At 35.1% G+C, this 24,444-nt stretch overlaps 1 protein-coding gene and 1 non-coding gene across 2 annotated transcripts in view; both read left to right on the top strand.

Moving 5' to 3' along the window:
- Positions 1–24,444, top strand: part of LOC150096080 (serine-protein kinase ATM-like) — a 250,619-nt gene that overhangs the window by 22,133 nt on the left and 204,042 nt on the right. The window contains exons 2-4 of the mRNA XM_090409613.1: positions 7,234–7,319; positions 11,982–12,134; positions 20,562–20,691. Of these exons, the coding sequence (XP_090265739.1) occupies positions 7,254–7,319; positions 11,982–12,134; positions 20,562–20,691 (349 nt within the window). The 5' untranslated portion in view covers positions 7,234–7,253. The remainder of the gene's footprint in view (positions 1–7,233; positions 7,320–11,981; positions 12,135–20,561; positions 20,692–24,444) is intronic.
- LOC150096081 (U2 spliceosomal RNA) lies at positions 2,017–2,215 on the top strand. Its single transcript, XR_016550025.1, has one exon. It is a non-coding gene; the product is annotated as a U2 spliceosomal RNA (small nuclear RNA).

Below are 24,444 nucleotides of genomic sequence, written 5' to 3'. Positions count from 1 at the left end.
CCTCATGGCCCAGATACATTAGACTCCTTCCTCAGTCACCTCAATAGCAGTGACTCCACCTCTAGCAAAGCATCTGTCTGTACGGTAAGTGTTATAGCCGTTGATTCTGATTTTGTCACTTGGACAAAGATGTGTTTCATTTATGAGGATGATGTCTGCTTGAGTTTCTGCTGCAAACTCCTGCAGCTCCTGTAATTTGATAGTTAAACCATTTGCATTCGATGAAACAATTTGTAACGACTTCGGTTTTCTTTTAGTAGACTTATCCATTAAGAATTTCCATAAAGAGTGATTGTGTATGCCTTAAGATGATATCTTTGGCTTCTTGAGTTGGGTTGGTTTGTTTAAGTTCAGCAAGCATTTCACCTAAGTGGCTTGTTATGTTCAGTAGGATAGGTTTGTTGGTTTGTTGAATACAGTTTACAATGGAAAATAAAATAACAATAGTTTACCCTTCCTAGATGCCTTAGAAACACTCCTTTCTAATGGTAACCCTTCCTTCTCTGTATATAAAAAACTTACTCACACAGGCAGATACATTCATAAACTCTCCTGCTACCACCCCTCTCAACAATTTGGTATTATTAAAACTAACCAATAGAACCCACAATTTTTGTTTTCCAGTGGAACCTCCCTTTCAGCTGAACTCAATCACACACACTTTCCTTTCCAATGGCTACAGCAATTATAGAATTAAAAAAATAATCAGTTCCTCCCCCATTCCCTGGCCATTTCTTCAGAAGCACTTCAGAAATGCCATCACCATACCCTGCATCTGTGGCACATCAGAAAAAAAATAGACAGGTCCTTAAAAAAGTACAACATTCACATGGTATTTAAGCCCTACTGTAAGCTTACTACCCTTATCCGTTCTACCAAAGATCAACTCCCTCCTCTCTCAGTGCCTGGAGTATATAGAGTACTTGTTCCTGCAAGCTGGCTTACTTCGGACAGACAGATAGATCAATACCCATCCATTTAGAAGAACACAAATCATACATCTGCAATCACAACTATGGTCAATCTGGCCTTTCAGACCATATTTTGGATACAACCTACAGGATCTCCTGGAGAAAAATACCATTCTCCACCATAGTAAATTCAAAAAAGAAAAGACTGCTTTTAGAATCTGCGGTGGCACTCAGAAATCAACCGAATTTAAATAAATATGGTTGCATAAAACTTCCCAACATTTGGGAAGTTTTATGCAACAATTGTAAGAGGTTGTAGATAAAAAAAAAAATTAAAAAAAATATTTAAAAAAAAAATATAATAAAAATAATTTTTTATTTTATTATTTTAAAATAATATTTGCTACATGTGTTAAAATATTATTCTTTTGAACTCTAATAGTGTAATATCATGTTCTTCAGCTGCAACTGAGACATGAGCCATGCATCATTTATGACTCATTATTGTGATTCATCTTTTGAATATAGTTAGTGGTCTGTCTCTCTGATGAAGTCCATATAATGTTGGATGAAATATATTGCAGGGCATGAGCATGTAGCTTGGTTCCTTATACACTTGTATTCTTCCGATGATGACCCCGATACAGGGGTCGAAACATCAAGTTTTATTTTATTAGTAATTAATAAAATAATTTCAACACGTGTGTTTTTGTGTCCCTAAATTTACAAATATGAAATATATTGCAGTTTTTAAATAAAATTCGGTATAATTTTTTTGCTACATGTGTTTAGCTGTAAAGTTACTTTACAATTTCAAATGACTGTACTGTCTAGATGAGTGTTTTTCAAACATTTTTGACTGCTGACCACAAAAAAAAAATATATTTTACATTTCAACAGAGTACAGACACTCTCTCTCTCTCTCTCTCTCTCTCTCTCTCTCTCTATATATATATATATATAAAATATCAAGAAGCGGTATCCCAAAGAGACTTAGGTTGCATTTTGTCATGAGTTGCCTGGTATTATGCAACCTAAGTCTGTTTGGGATAGATCAGGCCACAAATCAGTTTAATATCTTATGACCCACATCAGATAAAAGTGAATATCTTAGCCAACAGGCTGAGAAGCATGAGGTGAAGGTGGAGTTTATCTGTTCTTATCAATTTAATATCTGATATGAGCCCTATTGGCACCCAAGATATTAAACCGATATTTGGAAGAAGGCAAAGTGTGGATAGCTTGTTCCACCTTTACCTCATGTTGTCCTAGTGTTGAACTACCTCAAAATCAGCTCTCCCCATTGAATAAAAATGAAAATCACACACTAACTGAAACAAAAATTTCACAGAACAATACATTTTAAATACAACATAAAAAAAAAAATTAAAATAAACAAACAAAAATTAGGAAACATTTTCTTTAATTCTACGGATGTGTTTGTCAGAATATAGAAGGATTAATATAGTTATTTCGCTTTTGTGACCACATGTTTATTAAAGAGAACTGTTTTTAAAACTAAACAAGATTCATTTTTTTAACGAACTGTTTAGATGTTCACAATACCAACAAATGAACTAATTTTCGTAATTTCTAGTAGTGTGTGTGTTTAAACTTTGTTCTCTTTACCTCTGAAGATGTTAGTCTGACGACTAACAAAACTTGTCGGGTGTTGTTTTTTAGTACTTGTTGAGTTTAAAAAACAGTTTTCTTTAATAAACGTGGTCACAAAACCGGAGTAACTATATCGAACTGCTTAGCCACAGAAACCTCCGCAGGAAAATAGGATTAAATTTTATTTAATAGGAATACAGAGAGTTTTGCTCACTATTCCTATTTTCAGAAGATGAATGAAAATGTCCATGTATTGTGATAAATATCCCCCTCCCCAACAGATACCATAATGTAAATGCAAGAAAAATAAGTAGCTTCCACTAAATAAAGTATGGACACAATTAGAGTAGTCTCTGTACTGTATGCAGTGACAACTAGTATAAATTGAACACATCTGGAATGAAAACAATCAGATTCTGCATAATGATGAACAACTTTCCATTCACAGACACTAACATTATCATTAAGACAATACTAATTTTACAATTTTAATTTTGCACAACCTCAAAGGTCAGCTTTCTCCATTAGAGAGAAATGAAAATCTCTCTCTCTCTCACACACACACACACAAAATGTATGGAGTAATCATTTTGAAAGATTGTTAAGTGAAACAAGCAGTGACATTATTATTATTTGTCACCTCCAGGGAGTCCAAAGACTCATTAAGGGAGGGCATCCACTCTACAACTCTGCTTCCACTACTCACAATCCACCAATTGACTGCAACTACACCAACACCATCTACCGCCGATCACCACCACTAGTATTTCCACAGACAATCACAAACATCCATGCCCACGGCAGGATTTGAACCCGCAGTTGAGTGTTTTCTATGACCAGTATGGTCATAGAAAACACTCAACAGGGATGCCATCCAGAATATATATCTCTATTTGAAGTAAAAAAAGCTGTCACAAACCTGAAATGTGGAAAGGCAGCTGAAGTAGATGATATTTGAGCAGAAATGCTAAAATATGGAAGTATAAAAGTTTTACAGTGGCTACACTACATAACTCAGAAAGCCTAGTCAGAGAGTCAATTTCCAAATGATTGGAGTAGAGTCTCGTAGTACCCATCTATAAAAAAGGTAATAAATCTGAATATGAGAATTACGAAGGAATTTTTATACTGAGTGTTCCTGGTAAGATTTAGGAAAGTATTCTTGAGAAATGACTACGAAAACTTGGGGAGGAGGAGAAGCTTGGAGAAGAAGAAGCTGGGTTCAGGCCAAACAGAGGTTGTCAGGATAAGACAAATAATTGAGAAATCACAGGAATATAACAAGGATCTGGAATTTTGTAGATTTGTAAAAGACATTACTAGGCACCAAGAGGAAAGGTGTTCAAAATGCTCCAGTGTATGGTATAATTGGGACATTGTATCAAGCAATACATAGTTTCTATTTGAGTTGTAAATCAGCAGTTAGAATTGAAGGAGATATAGCAAGATGGTTTGATATTAAGTCAGATGTGCGACAAGGGTGCACATTATCTTCACTGCTATTCATCATCTATATGGATCACTTTATGAAGGAAAGCAGTATTAAACCTGATATCAAAATTGGAGATGTTAATCTCAGCTCTACTTTATGCAGATGATGTCATACTTTTAAATAAATCCAGGACAAGTTTGCAGTATTCCTTGAATAAACTGTATTATTACTGTAATAAATTTGGTACAAAAATCAGCATTAAAAAGACAAAGACATTGAAAATAGGCAGGAAAATTGAAAACATCAACTGCATCCTAAATGGAGAACGTATTATTATTATTATTACGTATTATTATTATATTCCATGGAGTTCTTAGACTCATTGATGGAGGCCCTAAACATCATGTTAAGCACTATCCAACATTTGCACAGTATTTATATTTTGCTTTGAACTCAATCACAGTCATGTCACTCACAACAGATCTATTCCACTCATTCACCACTCTCCAAAAAAAAACTTAGTTCTAATACCCTTGCTAACCACACTCTTACTTAGTTTCCAAGGATGGCCCCTAGTTCTCCCACCACCAGATCTGTTGTGAAAAATTTCCTCTGATTTAATCTTGAAACCCTTCAGTAATTTTTGTCTCAGTTATATCACCCCTTTTCCACCTGTCAACTAGTTTCTGTAACTCATAAATCTTCAACCTGTTTTCGTAAGGTTCATTCCATCTACTACCATCTTGGTCACTCATCTCTGGATCCTCTCTTCCTCATCGCCAAGAAACCCTGGTGCCCAGATCTGCACGCAGTAATCAAGTTGGGGTCTTATCAAGCCTCGATAAAGAGGAATAATAACTTGCGTGTATCTGCTTGTCAAATTATTCTTCAGTAATCAAGTAATTTGATGAGCTGCTTTAGTTACTTTTGCTATGTTCCCTCTAAATTTTAACTCCCTATCCACTAACACTCCCAAATTTCTGGCTTCGTCAATTTCCTGGGGTACAGTTCCATCATTGTGGTATAATACAGCTGGTAATCTTTTTACCCCAAAATGCATAACCTTACACTTTGCCATATTAAACTGATATCCATTCTCTTTTGCCTAGACTGCCAGTCTATTCAAATCATCCTGCAAAATGTTAACATCATCTGTATTAACTATTACTCTACTTAACTTTGCATCATCAACAAACAACTGAACAATTCCACTCAGATTCTTTTCTATATCATTAATGTACAAATTAAACAGTAGCGGTCCAAGAATAGAGCCCTGCAGCATGCCACTAGTCAGAGGCTTCTTCTGGACTCTACTCCCGAATTAACTACTCTGATATCTCCCCATCAATTACCTTCTTATCCACCTCACCAACACCATATCCATCTCCATGTGATGCAGTTTACTGATTAGAATTCCATGTGGTATCCTGTTAAAGGCTTTTGCAAATTCCAGCAGTATCACTGTAAACCCATTACCTTTATTCAACTCAGCAGTCATTGTATTATGAAAAGTTTGCAAGTTACTGAGGAATGATCCACCCTTCACAAAACGATGTTGTCCCCCCTACAATATCCCATTTCTGTATTTCGCTCTTGACCAACTTCTCCAGTACCTTGACAATAACTCCTGATCTGCTGATTGGTCAATAATATGCTACATCAGTCTTTGTGCCTCCTTTATGCAACGAAACTATTTTCCCCTCTTTCCATCCCCTTGGGGGACTCACCCAGAGCTGAGACTTAGATTAAACAATGTGGTCTATGCACTGACAATTCCCTAGCACCTTCACGGTATCCACATTAAGATTCTGTAATATGCTATGCACCTCCATTTCATTTAACTCAGTTTCCATTCTTTGCCAAGTATTTGCCTCTCTCATTACTGCAATATCTCCACGGATAATATACTCTTGCAACATGTTCACTTAGTAATTCTACAATTTTGCTTGATTCAGTTACCTCCCTACCATTGGCATTCATAAAAATCATTCTGTCATAAACATTCCTTTATTTTATTATTTGCAGTGTATCAAAAAACTGTTTGATACACTGCAAATCTTACCACACTAGTTACCCTTCTGGCCTGTGCTTTGTACTGTTCATTTGCCTGCTGGTCACCTTTTTCCTTGAATTCCCTCCACATTTTTTTTTTTTTTTTGCAGCTCCAGCTTAATGATGATATTCGTCCATTTAACTCCCACTTTATTTACTGTCCTGACACTGGATCTGGCATCTGCCATTACTTCCATAAAGAAGTGCTTGTGGGAAGTAATGGCAAAAGTGTTTGTGGGAAGTAATGCCATCTGCCATTACTTCTCACAAACACTTCTTTACCACTTCCCATGCACTATCATCATCATTCAGTCCCTGCAGTTCCACATGCCATGGCACTGATCCAAGCAATCTGTTAAGATTAGGAGACTGAATAGATGGCATCAATGGCAGTATCATATTATAAATAATGATATTAAGAGAGAACTTGATGTTCTTAGAATTCGGGAATGTGTTAGCAGAGCTAATCTCAGGTGGTATGGCCACTTAAACAGAATGGGAGAGGAGAGATTAGCTAAACAAATGTTCTTTGCCAGGATTGCAGAAAAAAAAGATCCAGAAGAAGACCAAGCTGTAGGTGGATTAATACAGTAAAATCTTATATTTCTCTCTTTTAAAGTGCTTTAAAAGGGAGAAATATAAGATCAGATAATATTGGAATGTTGACAGATAGCAGACTAATCTGGAGTAAAATTTTCTTGAGTTTACAGGTCAAGAAATGGCTTAGAAAATGTTCCTCTAGTAAACGACTAGATTTGAACCCAAATCTTTTGTCATGCAGTCAAACACCATAGAGTGCAAGCGCCACTTCTACTGTGCTACACAGGCTTTGTATATAATTTCACTGCATTTTGCATTTTAAACAATATGACTGAAAAATAATTTGAGAAGGCATGGTATATTTTTACATGAATTCCAAATACCAAATATAAATAAAATTTGTTGTGCTAGAATTGCTGAATAACTTGTGTAGGGATGATTTATGAGACAAATCTAATAGGAGTTTACACATTTTGTGATGTGCACCTGAAAAGATTGATAACCTTTTTAACTAAAAAGGTTAAACTTAAAATGGTCGTATTTCATTGTTGAAAACTGTTTTTGTGCTGTTTATTAATGAGAATATAATCTTGAAGGCATTTAGTCCAAATAATGTCTAAAATCATTTAAAATATCTAAATTTGTATCAACTAACATCTGTTTTCTTTTTTTCCTTTATTTCAGGATAAAACTTCTATTTAATCATGTCTTATGAGGAATTCCTGAAATGTCTGAGACAATTAAATTCAGAAAGAGTTGCAGAAAGAGAGGTAGCACAGGAGACTTTTTTTTTTTTTTTTTAATAACAAAAGAAATGTGCCATCCATAAATGGAAATATTGATAAAAACTTAGTTATTTAATATTCTGTAACATTTTTCAAAGTTGTTCTTTAGATCATATTTTAGGTTCTTACTTTAGATAATTAATATCAGTCAAAATACATTGCACCAAAATCTCATCACTCACCACTAATAAAAGTATTTTAGAATAGATACTGCTTTCTGTGTTAATCACCCTTGTTTCAGATAGTTATAATTTCTGCAGAAGGCAGTGCATAATTGTAATGAAAGAGGATAAAAATTCTGAAATGAGTTGTTTGCTTTATCTAATAATCTTTTACTGCACAACTGTATGAAAGCCATGACTCCATACTAATAATTTTCACTTACGTCATTTAACAGAAAAACTGTATACACTCAAATTGTTACTTGCCAGGTGTGTGACCTGCTTTTTTTTTATGATGACATTTTTTTTTATCATTATTTAAGAGTTAAAGCTAGATAATTAGACTCTCCAGTTGTCCCAGAAGGAAGGCAGAGAACAAACTAGGCTTCCCAACATCCAGTTCATATCTACCCTGTTTAGTCCAACCCAATTACTGACCATGTACCTTATTTGCAGATTTTACTTGGATACTGAGTGCATGTAAAGGGTAGACTTTATGCTTGAGATTAGCTTTACTAAATTTTCCAGAATATATATTGAAATTAATATGTTCTATTCAGTGTATTACCAACACACTTGGAAATCATGCCACTTGCACAGTTTCTTCTTCCTCCCTCAGAAAACCAGGGCAGGCAGTGAAAAGTCAGCTAGGAATAACCTTAATGGAACTGAAAGTCAGTACATCAGTATACAGCACAACTGAAAAGAGCCAGAAAAGAAAGTATAGTAATACGAAGTTGATATATTTAATATTATCAAGGTATAAAAGAGCAAAATAGGGAAACCCTTTTTAAATAATAAGATTATTTAGTCAAACAATAAGAATCACAGAAAGGAAGTAGCTGTAGTATTTAATATTTAACATTAAATGTGAACAGAATTCCAAGTGTTTTGAGTGATGGCAGAATTTCAGAATGAAAAATTGTATAACGTTCCACTGAAGATGACTGTGAAGTAGCTGGTATAACTAAACTTGCTAAAGAAATGTACATGATGAAAAAAGAAACATGGTACATAGCCAGAAATAAAAAAAAGAAACTTATTGTAATGTTTGGGTAAAATTTGTAAAGAGGATAGGTCTTAGAAGAATGAGAAATATTTGCCCAATTTCTATTCTGAACATATGGAAGGGCTGATATTTTAGGCTTCATTTTAATTTTTTTTAAAAAATTTATTTTTGGCAAAAAAAAAAGACAATTTTACAACTTGGAAGCATTATGCAAATTATTATTATTAATATGCTTGATTTAAGTTTTCAAGTAAGTTAGAATGAAAAGTAAACAAACAATATGAGTATATTAATTATTGGAAAAAAAGATAATCTGTAAAAAAAAAAGAGAGAAAGCAAAAATCATACTGCTGTATCAAAGTTTATTTTATGTAATCACATTGGCGCTTATTTATATTGTATTTCGAAAACAGTCATCACAAAAAAAAAAAAAAAGACAGAGGAAAAATGAAAGCCAAGTATAGTAAAGGCTGATGGTTTTTGAAATGGAGTGATCTTGGAGTTTTACATATTCATTTCCTAACTAGTGAACTTTGGCAGATTAAAAAGAATTTGTGAAGGGGCAAGAAAAAACCATTGTTCAGCTATGCTCTAGTAAACATAATTCTGTACTATACATATGCCACCCTTCAGGTAAAAGAGTGTGTCAGCTGGATAAATAAAGAACTTAATGTGACAGGCTAGTTGGATAAAAGCAGTTAATTATTCAGGAATGAAACAAGATGAACTCAAATGACAAATGTCCTTTGATTGACCAATGAGTATTCTTTTGTTTATTAATTGCATGTTTTCTACTGGCTGGTTTGCCTGGTTGTGGGAGTTAAAACCCAAGTTTCCAGGAGGAAATCCACCTCCATATGAGACTGGCTAAAATTGAAATGGCTGAAAATAAAAAAACAACTACGAGATGTTATTTACAGGCAGTGACGATAAGGGAAAGAATTGAACAGCCATAGCTTTTTAACACCAAACACAAAGATAATCTTGAATGCAGGTGTTATCAAGTAGAATGATGTGAACAAACATCAAAATGAATTGCACAGTGAGACTTTTTTGTACCCTGGTCTTATAGAAGATTTTTACAGTTATTTCCAGCTGATATTTTTTTTATTTTATTTTTTTTTAAAAAAGCTGGTCCTTGGAAATCTAAACTGCAGAATATGTCAGTTGAATAAATGCCAGATATATAGAAATGGGTTGAAAAAATTTGGAGAAAAGAGCAGAATCATCATCAAATTCCTGCCATGTACCCTGGGTACATGGCACGAATTTGATGATGAAGATATGATAGTACTACATGAAAAATTTACATCATTACTAACTTCCTATCTACCATTTTCATCCAAATCAGTCTGTTACTTGTCTAGACTCCAACATTATCAGATCTTATATTTCTATTGTCTAAGACACTTCGTATCGTATCAATCCACCTATAACTTGGTCTTCCTCTAGGTCGTTTTCCTGCCAACCTGGCAGACAACACTTGTTTCGTTAATCTTTCCTTGTCCATTCTGTTTAAGTGACCATAACACCTGAGATTAGCTCTGCTAATGCATTCCTGGATGCTGACAATGTCAAGTTCTTTCCTAAATTTCCTCGTTTTTTATATGATATTGCCATTGATGCCATCTGTTCACGCCTATCTTTCTCAGAACTCTCATATCTGTGGTCTCTAGTCTTTGATCAAATATTTTACTTCTGACCCAGCTCTCAGATCCATAAGTTAAAACTAGTTTGAACACTGTCTTGTATAATTTCTCTAATTTCTCTGTTATTCCATATGAATTTATTCAATTGACATGGTACCCTTCCAGCTTTGTTGATTCTGTTGTCTATTTCCATATTTAATTTACCATCTTCACTAAAAATCATGCCTAAGTAGCTGAAATGTTTTACTTGTTCCACAGGCTCTCCGTTCACAATGCAGTTGACATTTGGGAACTGAAACACAATGACTTTTTTGTGCCAAATAAATATTATATTATATAAATGTATTTTGTAATTTAGTGTATAAATAGGTGACATGCCAGGGCAGAGTTTGTTATAATTTAGATAATGCAATACCAAAGGTTCAGTCTCTAAGTTGTCTGGTCATTTTTGAAATTGTCAACATATTTATGGATAAATAATGAATTTCTATAACAATAATAATAATGTTATACAACAGCAATAAAAGCCGGAATTGCCGGCTTGGTTGGCCAAGTGTGTAGCATATCCGCTCTCCAGCCAAAAGACTGTGGGTTCGAATCCTACCGTGGACATGGATGTTTGTGATTGTCTGTGAAAATACTAGTGGTGGTAGTGGTTGGCAGTAGATGGCATTGGTGTCGTTGTGGTTCATTGTAGTTGGTGGATTTGAGTGGTGGGGACAGAGTTGTAGAGTAGGTGCCCTCCCTCATTGAGTCTTTGGACTCCCTGGAGGTGTCACGTAATAATAATAATAATAATTTTCGACGATTCTGCCTATTTTAATTGTCTTTGTCTTTTTATTGCTGACCTCCATACCATATCTATTACAACAGTTATTCAATTTAGTCAGGGAATGTTGCAGACTTGTAGCATATTTATTTAGAAGTATAACATCGTCCGCATAAAGCAAAGAGCTGATATAATGCCACATTGACACCATATAACTGTAACGTATTGAATAGCTTCGCTCTTGGCACCTTATCATATGCCTTTTCCAGATTGAAAAAACTTAAATACAGATCTTTATCATATTCCACTGATTTCTCGACTATTTGTCGTAAAGTGAAGATCTGATCCTGACAGCCTCTATTTGGCCTGAATCCTGCTTGTTCTTCACCAAGCTTTTCTTCCACAATTCTTCTCAACTGTTTCTCAAGTATACTTGCAATCTTACCAGGAACACTCAGTAGGGAAATACCTCTGTAATTCTCACATTCAGTTTTAGTTCCCTTTTTATATATGGGTACTATGCAAGCTCTACTCCAATCATTGGGAATTCATCCCTCTGTCCAGGCCTTCTGAACTATTCATTGCAACCACTGTAAGACTTTGATACCTCCATACTTCAGCATTTCTGGTCTAATATTATCTACTCCTGTTAATAGTTTACATTTCATTTAGTTAGTTGTAGTTAACTATTGCATGATGTTTTATTGATGTGTATATTACTAATTATAGAGGAACTTTAAGTTTCTGTATAATTAGTAAGATAAATCATGTTATGTGTAGCAATCTGTTTAGTAATCGTAATCGTTAATAATTTTTTGCTTAATGGATAACCAGATAACTTTCTCTTGTTCTTCTCCCCACTTAAGGATAGTAACATCTTAACATTTCTATAAATTCATTTTTTAAATCACTTATTTTTCTGTAAAACCAATGTTCATCTTTGTATTAAGTTCATAATTGGTAGTTCTCTAATTTTTAGAAAGTTAGGAAATCAACCTGAACTTTTAATTGTGATTTATCAATTCAAATTAATTTTGAATTTTCTTTCTTTTCCTGTAGAAGCAAGCAGGATACCTCAGAACATTTTTGCAGGATCCTGATATTCTTAAACTGCTTGATGACAACACAGATAAGGTGAAAACAAAAAGTAAAAGTAGTACAGTTATTATATGGGACAAAGTCTTCAATCAGACAGCTAAATTTATAGATACAGTAAGAGGATTTTTTAATTTGTTTATGATTAATTAGGCAGTATAATTTTATATACAGGCTTTCCACAGAAGACACTTTAATGCAAATATATTGAAAAAAATTTGAGATGTAGCAATAAAATATACAGTGAACAACTTTCTTGTGAGTTCCATAGTTAAGTGCAAGTTAAATATTTTAATGATTATGCTAATAAGAGCCTATAAGCTTAGAAAAGTATCATGTTTCACTGTAGAGAAGAGCTCCTGAAGAGGCTTAGTATTTTTATTTATTTTATTTATTTTGTTTATTTATTTTTTTTGTGGATGGGATTCATATTGGTGTGTGTGTGTGTGTGTGTGGTGGGGGGAATGATTACTACTAACACATTAAAAATTAAGAAAAAAATGTCTTTGTTTTCTACTTACAAGTTAGTAGCATGTATAGACATTTTATATATACATGAAGTAACACTCTTTCTTAGATGTCTCATTAAAAAAATATTGATATTTCAACCATGTTTCATGATCATTTTCAAGGAATACACCAGCTTTAATCTGAAAGTTTAGCAGAAGATGCATGTATCCAGTATATCAAATTGAATGATACCAAACGATCGATCTTACAGGAAAGTAATATAGCAGATTTTCAAAATGATTATCACTGTATAGACCTGCATTTCTCAAAGTATGTTGAAATGCAGACATTATTCTCAACTTGTTAAAATCAAGTGCTACAAGATGAGCTCTTCAGCATGATTAAATGCCAACTATTGGATGGTTCTCTCAAATCCCTCCAACTGTTCAGTGCAAAAAGAATTTTAAAATATGAGGCTAATCTTCTTGAATGGCAGGCAGTCTCAAGTAGAGTGATGTGGGCAAATATCAGAATGGGGAATTGGACAATGTGACTTATTTGTGCCTATGGTCCCACAAAAGGTTCTACTAAGGTAGAAGTGGAGGAATTTTTTGTTGCTTTAGAAAAAGCAACTGACACAATGAAAAAGGAAAAGTTGGTCCTTGTTGGTGATCTAAATAGTAGAGTAGGAAATGATTGTGAGACATACAAAAATGTTTTGGGAAAATTTGGAGAAAAGAGCAAAGCTAATAATAATGGCAAATACCTGTTGGATTTCTTCTCAGGACATGGACTGGTTATCACTAACACCATGTTCCAACACAAAAATGTGCACAAATTCACATGGAGAGAAGAGTCAAGGAATAAGAAAAGTCTCATTGACTATGTTATTGTTGATAGTGATATTTTCTCCCTGGTGCAGGACACCAGAGTGTACAGAGGATTTGAAATTGGAAGCGATCACTATTTAGTCTTGAGCAGGATAAAATTGAATTTCATATTGAAAAGAATAACATGTAAGAAAGTTTTAAAGCAAATAAAAGTTGAGCAGCTCTCAGATGTGAACTGTAGACTAAAATACATAAAGATTATTGAAGAAAAAATGAAAGAGTTTGAGAACAGGAACCAAACCTTGGAGATTCAGTGGCAAGCCTTGAAGAAAACTCTGATTGATTCAGCCAGAGAGGCATGTGGTGAGGTTGTCTGCAAGGATAGAAAAATCAGAACTGCATGGTGGACACAGGAAGTTAAAGAGGCAGTGAAGGAAAAGAAGAAAGCATATCAAGTTTCTGGCAAATAAGTCAGCTTTTGCTCTTAGAGAATACAGAGATAAATGTAAGAAAGCGAAACACTGTAAAACTAGCTAAACAAAAGTCATGGGATTACTTTGGCAAGAACATAGAAAATAAATATCAAGAAGGTGGTAAGATATTCTGGAGGTTGTTGAAGAAGCTTAGAAATGGAGGAAAGAGTGCTGTAAAGGGAGTTAGAGATGATAAAGGCGACATGAAAACAGGGGAAAAAGATATCCTCGAAATATGGAGTAATTACTTTGAAAAATTGCTAAATGAAACAATTAGTGATAGCACAGTGTTAAAAAACACTCAACAGGCATGCAGTCAGGAATACATATACATACTTAAGTAGAAAAAGCCATCAAAGGCTTGAAATGTGGAAAGGCAGCAGGAGTAGATGATATTCGACCAGAAATGCTGAAGTATGTCGGTATAAAAATCTTACAGTGGCTGCACTGAGTAGTTCATAAAGCCTGGACAGAGGGATGAATTCTCAATGATTGGAGTGGAGCTCTAATAGTACTCATATATAAAAAGTGAAATAAAACTGAATGTGAGAATTACAGAGGTATTTCCCTACTGAGTGTTTCTGCCAAGATCTATGCAAGTGTACTTGAGAAATGGTTGAGAAGAATTGTGGAAGAAAAGCTTGGTGAAGAATAAGCTGGATTCAGGCCAAATAGAGGCTGTCAGGATCAGATCTTCGCTTTAAGACAAATAGTCGAGAAATCAGGGGATATAATAAAGATCTGTATTTAAGTTTTGTCGATTTGGAAAAGGCATATGACGAGGTGCCAAGAGAGAAGCTTTTCAATACGTTACAGTTATATGGTGTCAATGGGGCATTATATCAAGCAATACTTGGTCTTTATTTGAGTTGTAAGTCAGCAGTTAGAATTGAAGGAAGTACACGAAGATGGTCTAATGTTAAATCTGGTGTGAGACAAGGATGTACTTTATCCCCTGTGTTATTCATTATCTATATGGATCACATTATGAAGCAAAGTGGTATTAAACATGATATCAGAATTGGAGATGTTAATGTCAGCTCTTTGCTTTATGCGGATGATGTTATACTTCTAAATAAATCCGCTATATGTTTGCAAGATTCCCTTACTAAATTGAATAACTGTTGTAATAGATATGGTATGAAGGTTAGCATTAAAAAGACAAAGACAATAAAAATAGGTAGAATTGTTGAAAATGTCAACTGTGTTGTGAACAGGGAACCTGTGGAACAAGTAAAACATTTCAGCTACTTAGGCACGATTTTTAGTGAAGATGGTAAATTAAATATGGAAATAGACAACAGAATCAACAAAGCTGGTATGGTAGGAAGTCAATTGAATAAATTCATATGGAATAAGAGAGAAATTAGTCAGAACACTAAATTAGCTGTATACAATACAGTGTTCAAACCAGTTTTAACTTGTGGATCTGAGAGCTGGGTCAGAAGTAAAACACTTGACCAAAGACTTGAGACCGCAGATCTGAGAGTCCTGAGAAAGATTAGAGGCGGCATCAATGGCAATATCATATTAAAAACGAGGATATTAGGAAAGCACTTGACATTGTCAGCATCCAGGAATTCATTAGCAGAGCTAATCTCAGGTGGTATGGTCACTTAAACAGAATGGGCAAGGAAAGTTTAGCAAAACAAGTGTTCTCTGCAGGTTGGCAGGAAAACGACCCAGAGGAAGACAAAGAAATAGGTGGATTGATACTGTACAAAGTGCCTTAGACGATAGAAATATAAGGTCTGATAATGTTGGAGTCTTGACAAGTAACAGACTGATTTGGAGGTAAATTGTAGATAGGAAGTTAGTAATGATGTAAATTTTTCATGTAGTACTATCATATCCTGTGTACCCCTTGAGGGTACATGTCAGGAATTTCATGATGATGATGGAACTCAATTCACTTTTTGACTCTCACTGACATATTACTATCAAAATGCCTTTGAATATGATTGAGTTTGATCCACATGCAACCTAATTGACACTGATTTCCAAAAATTATTAGAGAAAGTTGTATCCTGGCCTCATGAAATTATTCAAAAAAATTAAAACTCTATACATTATGTTGCCAAAACTGTCTGGCACCCCCCTTTTAGCTCTATATTATTTACCTGCATAGGCAAATGGGCATTAGCAGGATGACTGGACGTAAAGAGTGGAGGCAGTTAGAATGTTCAGTTCAAAAGTTCAGCCAATCAGTCTGAGAGATTTCTGCCATATTGCACATGCCCCAGTCTACTGTTAGCAAGATTATCATAAAGTGGAAACGTCATGGGATCACTGAACTCCTTCCTCGAACTGGTAGGCCCAAGAAACTGACAAATCGGTACCGGCAAACTCTCAAGTTTGTTGTTAGTAAATCATCAATCAGCCTTAACAACCATTGCAAGTGACTTCCGCATGAGCTCTGGAATGAATGCCAGTAACAGAACTATTTCCAAGTGGTGTTTGCCCTTGGGTTCCATAATGCTGCTCACGAGCCCTTGATTACACCAACCAATACCTAGCATTGTCTGGAATGGTGCAAACAAAACTGTTATTACACTCTAGATCAGTAGAAGAGGGTCCTCTGGAGCAATGAATTGTGGTACATGATCTGGCAATCTGATAGACATGTCTAAACCTGGCAGATGCCTTGTGAATGATACTTACAGGAATGTCTTGTATCAACCATGAAATATGGAGGCAGTAGCATAATGATCTGGGGCTGGTTTTTCTGGTTTGGACTGGGCCTATTGGTTTCTGTGTCTGGATCTTTAAATGCTGATGCCTACAATGACATTCTGGACAATTCTGTTCTTCCCACACTGTGGCAACAGTTTGGAAGGGCTCCTTCCTGTATCAGCACAATAATGCACCTGCTCACAAAGTAAATGCCCTAGCTCTGTGGTTTGAAGAGATGGAGGTGGAAGAACTAAACTGGCCAGCCCAAAGCCCTGACCCTATTGAATATCTTTGGGATGAGTTGGAGTGTAGACTGCGTGCCAGATCTACTCGCCCAACTAACGCTTGTTAGCTGTTCACCATATTACAGGAGAAATGGAAACAAATTCCAGCAGCAGTTTACCAGAACTTAGTGGAGAGCCTATCCCAAAGGGGTAATAAAGCTGTAAAAGGAGACCCCGAACCTGTATTGGCTGCAACGTTGTAGCACTGTCTGGACACTTTTGGCAACGTAGTGTAATCCTGTGATTCCCTGGATTTATAGGTTTGTCAGCAAAATGCTACTAAAATGTTTTGCTGCTGAAATATTTTAGTAGTAAAATATTTTAATAGCAAATATTTTGCTACTAAGCCATTTAGTAGCAAACTAAGTATTTGTTACATATACAGAGTGTTTCAAAAGGGTGTATACAATTTTGCAGGAGAACAGAGAATAACTCAGAAGACGTACGGAAAGCTGAGTGAATGTCATAATGTAGTGAAACATCAATTTTTGATCATGTTACTTTATTACCAAATGACAACACTAAATGGTGTGATATGTCACACCATTTAAAAATGGTGACTTTTGATGGTGCAGAGTAGACATTATGTGTTTTAGTTTGAGGAAACGAAGTCTGCAACACAAGTTTACAGGAATTTCTGCAAGCATTACGGCAAAGAACCTCCTAAGTAGGCACAATCTACTCATGGCACAAGAATTTTGTGGAGACAGACTGTTCTCTGTGTCATCCAAGGTCAATGGGAAGGTCATGTGCTGCTCATGATGTTGTGGAAGAAGTTTGGGAAAGTTTCTAGAGAAGCCCTGGAAAGTCAACCAGATGGGCATCTTGTGAAATTGGAATTCCACATGTGACTGTGTGTCATGTTTTATGACAGCATCTACATTTAAGGCTCTACAAACTTACTCTCATACAACATTTGAAGAATGACAATAAGAAGATACCCCAGGATTTCTGTACGATGATCAGCAGGGTAGAACAAAATAAGGACTTTTTTGGACACAATCGTTTTCAGTGACGAGTGCACTTTTTGCATAAGTGGGCAAGTAAACACTCACAACTGTAGAATTTGAGGAAGCAAAAATCCACATGCCAGCACCCTAAAGGCTAATGTTTTTTGTGCCATAAACAAGAAGAAAGTGCATGGATCCTTCTTTTTTTCGGAGACTACCATTACTGGTGGTGTGTATCTGGACATACTACAAGGGTACCTAATACAACAATTAGACGATGATGATGACGACCACGACCAATTACATTTCCAGCAAGAAACACCTCCTCATTACCTGACAGATGTAAGGTCGCATCTCGATACTCATTTTCCAGGCAGATGGATTGGTAGAGGGGCCTGTAGCATGGCCATCATGTTCCCATGTTTTAATCTTAGTATCTGATTTAATATGAAACAGGTTTGCAAGTATTCTTCCTTTTACTGGAGCTACAGTAATACTGTTGCTTTGATTTTTATTTGCCATTATTAATGACAGTAAAATAATAATTATAAACAGTTTATAATTTGCAGCAAAACATGGAAACACAAAGAGATGCAGTGAGCAAATGTCGCAACCAACTGTGAGTCCATGAAAACTGCATTGGTTGATTATTGGCAGCATCATATTGCTAAAACTTTATGTATGCAAATGTAGTTGTATAAATGGGCATTGGTCATAATTGAAAATTTGTCTTGTGAGGGAATGACAATTCCCTCACAAGAAGTTGTTGGCCTCAACCATAGATGGCAACACTATCGGCAAGTTTTTTTTTTTTTTTTTTCCTAAGTTGGTATATCTATCATCTGTCATAAGCATCCATGTTAAATTGCAAGTCATTCGATCAAGTAGTTTGTTTTATATAGCTGTCTGAAGCAAAAGTGTTGTCTGTATCCCTTGAAATGGATAACATTGAGTATCGTGCAGGTATAAAATTCTTTGTAAAAGAAGGTTTAACGCCAAAAGAAATTCATTCAAAGTTCATAAAAGTTTATGGGCACCTTTTTCCTTCGTTTTCGACTATTAAATGGGCTGCCGAGTTTAAATGTGGCCGTACCAGCCTTGAAGATGATCCACGTGAAGGACATCCAAAATGTGTAACATCAGAAATCATTGATCAAGTGCATGATATGGTATTGGATGACCGGTGAGTCAAAGTGCATGAAATTGCTGAGACTATGGGCATTTCAAAAGAACGTGTAGGATATATTTTGCATAAAGAATTGTACGTAAAAGCTTTGCACAAGATGGGTGCTGCTTGCTTACGGCAGAAGAAAAACGCACTCGCATGAAAATCTTTGAACAGTTCTTGGAGTGTTTTAACAAGAATAAAACTGATTTTGTGCGTCGATTTATTACTATGGATGAGACTTGGATTCACCATTACACACCAGAATCCAAACAGCAGTCAAAACAGTGGACAGAAGCCTGTTGTTCAGCTCCAAGGAAGACAAAGTCGGTTCCCAATACACCAATGCCATGACCTTTCCTGCTGATGGAAACAAAATGCTAAAGGCATTTTGTATGTTAATTATCTTGAAAAGGGTAAAGCAATAACCAGGGAATATTATTCCGATCTTTTAATCAGACTAGACAAAAACATTCACGAGAAAAGACCCTGTTTGAAGAAGGAAACAATCATCTTTCATCAGGACAATGCACCTGCCCACAAAAGTGTTTTGACAATGGGAAAATTAAGGAATCTGTACAATGAATTGTTGGAACATCCACCCTATTCCCCAGATTTGCTCCCTCTGACTTCTGTCTCTTTACAAAAGAGATAGAAGTGATAAATGTATTAGTCTTAAGGGAGATTATATTGAAAAATAAAAATAATTTTGAAATTATAAATTTGTTTTTTCATTGTTAGGCTGAGAACTTTTCAGACCACCCTCGTAATGCAGGGTCTTACTGTGCATGTGTGTATTTTTAAATATAACTCCTACCCACAAATGGCTATGTAGTACCATTAGCATCATGCCCAATTGGGTTAAGCATTTTATTTTTATTAATTTTATTTATATATATATATATATATCTCATGAGAGTTACAAGAACCTATAGCAAATCAGTGCCATCTGTGAGGCACAGATAAGGATTGAGAAAGAAGAAATCTATTGGCATTTTTCTTAAAGGACTGGAGGGGAAAGCTGTTGGGAAACACATTAATGGGAAGGCTGTTCCAGAGGACAAAGGTAGATGGAATAAATGAGGAAGAGGAGAAGTAGGTTCAGTGAGTTTGCAGTTGTACTGGGCAGCTGCTACTCTTGTTTTAACAGGTCCAACATCAAATAGAGGAATAATGTTTTCCAATTCACTGAAATAGCGACCACCTGTAGAAGAGAGACAGAGCTGAAACATGGCATATGTGAGATGGAAGTTGAAGTGAGTCCATGTGTTTTTACATTTATAGCTATTTCTGCAGTTATTCAAGTTTTTAATTTATCAAACAAAAGTAAACTGTAACTGAAGGTCTCAGTACCATAGACGTTTCCATAAAACAGTGACATCTTTTGCCATTTAAAATAGAGAAGACCATAACCAATAATATTATATGCCACGGATGGAAAAAATGTTTGGTAGAAATGTATTAAAAATAAATAAATAAATACAAATTATTATTGAATGCATAAAATTTAATTATAGGAAATGCAGTTTATCATTCATAGATTATTATTATTTTTTGGAATAATTTGTGCACTTTTTCCTTTTAGAGATTTGCAGCATTTCTGTATTACATAGTTATATATATATTTTTAAGTTAATTTCAGTTTCATACACATCTTTATGATGCTTTATGATAATTTATTGCAGAACTGTTTCTGTATTTTTTTATTCTGCTTTTCAGGAAACTGAAAGATTACGTGAAAGAGATGTGCCTGATAAGAAACGTACTGCAGCTGTAGTAAAAAAAATAAAAATGGATAAACAACTTTATTCAGGACTTATGAAGCTTGTTGTGAAACAAGCCAACAGTAGTAAGTACTCTGTTTTATTTTATTTTTATTTTTTCAAAGTATAATGGCACTTCATTTTATCCAGCATTTAAAGTGTGTTTATTAAATCATTTAAAATTAAGAAACATGCAATTGTTGTTATTGACTATTAATCTACAATTACTTAAAAAACTTAAAAGAAGAACTTAAAAAAAAAGAAATGAGAAACTGTTTTGTGCAGCGGGGTGCTTTAAGGTCAAAGCTGTATAACTGAGAGGAGACCTCCACATAGCCTTTAAAGGAATGTGGAGAACCGACCAGGGCTTCTGACCTAATGTCCAATCCTCACCTTCTCGTGGTACACCCTGTTAGGTATCTACCTGGATACTGAACGAACGAGGATGGGCTGGCAATTTGTGATATAGCAGCCCAAATTGTATTCTTATTGGCTTAAACCACAATATTAAATGATGGTACAACATGATAAAATTTCATGCAGGCTGGGGCGTCGCCCGGTTAAACAAGGCCCCTGTTGTTTATGTCAGGGAACCAGTTGTTTTCGTCAGGGCGAACAGCGAAAAGTCAGCTACTGGAACAAATCGTAAAACACACCCCAACTCAGTATCACCAGAGTTAAAGATCGGTACTATCAACATAAGATGCCTGAATGGCAAAGAAATGGAGCTAGTTGAGGAATTAGATAAGTATCAGATCAACATAATAGGGGTAACTGAAACAAAAAAGACCAAAACCGGTGAGCTCTTTCTGAGCAATAAATGCAAAATGTTATATTCACGCAATGACAATCAAGGAAAAGAAGGAGTAGCTATAGTATTCAACACTAAGTACGAGGCTAATCTTCTTGAATGGCAGGCAATTTCAAGTAGAGTGATGTGGGCAAATATCAGAATGGGGAACTGGACAATGAGAACTTATTTGTACCTATGGTCCAACAGAAGACTCTCCTAAGGTAGAAGTGAAGGAATTTTTTGAGGCTTTAGATAAAGCAACTGACACAATGAAAAATGAAAAGTTGGTCCTTGTTGTGGATCTAAATAGCAGAGTAGGAAATGATTGTCATACATACAAAAATATTTTGGGAAAATTTGGAGAAAAGAACAAAGCTAATAATAATGGCAAATACTTGTTGGATTTCTGCTCAGGACATGGACAGATTATTACTAACACCATGTTCCAACATAAAAATGTGCACAAATTTACATGGAGAGAAGAGGCAAGGAATAAGAAAAGTCTCATTGACTATGTTATTGTTGATAGTGATATTTTCTCCCTGGTGCAGGACACCAGAGTGTATAGAGGATTTGAAATTGGAAGCGATCACTATTTAGTCTTGAGCAGGATAAAATTGAATTTCATATTGAAAAGAATAACAGGTAAGAAAGTTTTAAAGCGAATAAAAGTTGAGCAGCTCTCAGATGTGAACTGTAGGCTAAAATAGACAAACATTATTCAAGAAAAAATGAAAGAGTTTGAGAACAGGAAGCAAACCTTGGAGATTCATTGGCAAGCTCTGAAGAAAAATCCTGACAAATAAGTCAGCTTGTGCTCTTAAAGAATACAGAGACAAATGTAAGAAAGCTAAACACTGTGTAAAACTAGCTAAACAAAAGTCATGGGAACACTGGTAAGAACATTGAAAATAAATATCAAGAAGGTGGCAAGATATCCTGGAGGTTGTTTAAGAAGCTCAGAAATGGAGGGAAGAGTGCTGTAAAAGGACTTAGAGGTATTAAAGGTGATATGAAAACTGGAGAAAAAGATATCCATGAAGTACGGAGTTATTACTTTGAAAAATTTCTAAATGAAACCAGCAGTGATGGCAGCACAGTGATAAAAAGCACTGGCCAGGCATGCAATCAGGAATACATATCCATACTTGAATTAGAAAAGCCATCAAAAATCTGAAATGTGGAAAGGCAGCTGGAGTAGATGATATTAGACCAGAAATGCTCAAGTATGGAGGTATAAACGCTTTACAGTGGCTGTACTGCATAGTTCAGAGGATCTGTACAAAAGGACGAATTCCAGATGATTGGAGTAGAGCTCTCATAGTACCCATATATAAAAAGGGAAATAAAAATGATTGTGAGAATTACAGAGTTATTTTTCTACTGAGTGGTCCTGGTAAGATTTATGCCAGTATACTTGAGAAACGGTTGAGTAGAATTGTGGAAGAAAAGCTTGGTGAAGAACAAGCTGGATTCAGGCCAAATAGAGGCTGTCAAGATCAGATCTTCACTTTACGACAAATAGTTGAGATAGCATGGTGTCGATGAATCATTATATCAAGCAATACTTAGTCTTTATTTGAGTTGTAAGTCAGCAGTTAGAATTGAAGGAAGTACAAGGAGATAATTTAATGTTAAATCTGGTGTGAGACAAGGATGTACATTATCCCCTCTGTTATTTATTATCTATATGGATTACATTATGAAGGAAAGTGGTATTAAACCTGATATCAAAATTGGAGATGTTAATGTCAGTTCCTTGCTTTATGCGGATGATGTTATACCTCTAAATAAATCTGCTACAAGTATACAAGATTCCCTGACTAAATTGAATAACTTGTGATAGATATGGTATGAAGGTTAGCAATAAAAAGACAAAGATAATGATAATCGGCAGAAGCATTAAAAATATCATCTGCATTGTGAATGGAGAACCTTTAGAACAAGTAAAACATTTCAGCTACTTAGGCACGATTTTTAGTGAACATGGTAAATTAAATATGAAAATAGACAACAGAATCAACAAAGCTGGTATGGTAGGAAGTCATCTGAATAAATTTATATGGAATAAGAGAGAAATTAGTCAAAACACTAAATTAGCTGTATACAAGACAGTGTTCAAACCAATTTTAACTTATGGATCTGAGAGCTGGATCAGAAGTAAAACACTTGACCAAAGACTAGAGACCGCAGATATGAGAGTCCTGAGGGAGATTAGAGGTGTGAACAGATGGCATCAATGGCAGTGTCATATTAAAAATGAGGATATTAGGAAAGAACTTGACATTGTCAGCATCCAGGAATTCATTAGCAGAGCTAATCTCAGGTGGTATGGTCAAATGGGCGAGGAAAGATTAGCAAAACAATTGTTCTCTGCCAGGTTGGCAGTTAAAAGACCTCAAGGAAGACCAAGATATAGGTGAATTGATATTATAAAAAGTGCCTTAGATGATAGAAATATAAGATCTGACAATATTGTAGCTTTGACAGGTAACAGATTGATTTGGCAGAAAGTTGTATGTAGGAAGTTAGTAATGATGTAAATTTTTCATGTAGTACTATCATATCATGTACACCCCTTTAGGGTAAATGTCAGGAATTTGATGATGATGGTTTTGTGCAACAGACAACATAAATATTGTATATCAGTGGTTCAAATTAAATGGTCATTTCTTTAGTTCGAAATTTGCAATTTTAGTGTCTGTTAAGAAAAAAGAAATTTTTAATATTAAATAAACAAATACAGGATGATTAAATAAATGAATGAATATAGATTTGCTATTGCAGAACTGTCCTTGCAATGTGTAATCTATCATTTAATCCATCAATATCCTGCTACCATACTTTCTCACATCCTGAACAGAACGTGAGCCCTTTTCAGTATTGGCATAAAACTTCCCCCCCCCCATTTTGATCTTCTCATATATTCCTAATCTACATTTCTACTGGTTCTTTTTCCTGCCAACTCTCCCTGAAATCTTTTTCTTTAATGTTTTATCTCCCATTCTGTTTATGTGACCAAACCATTTTAAATTAGTTCTACTTT

The sequence above is a fragment of the Typopeltis vanoorti genome, chromosome 19 (genome assembly GCF_054136105.1).
Source record: "Typopeltis vanoorti isolate ZY-2024b chromosome 19, IOZ_Tvanoo_1.0, whole genome shotgun sequence".
Taxonomy (NCBI): Eukaryota; Metazoa; Arthropoda; class Arachnida; order Uropygi; family Thelyphonidae; genus Typopeltis; species Typopeltis vanoorti.
Note: the sequence above shows the minus strand (reverse complement) of the source record. Positions and strands in the feature narration are given on the sequence as shown.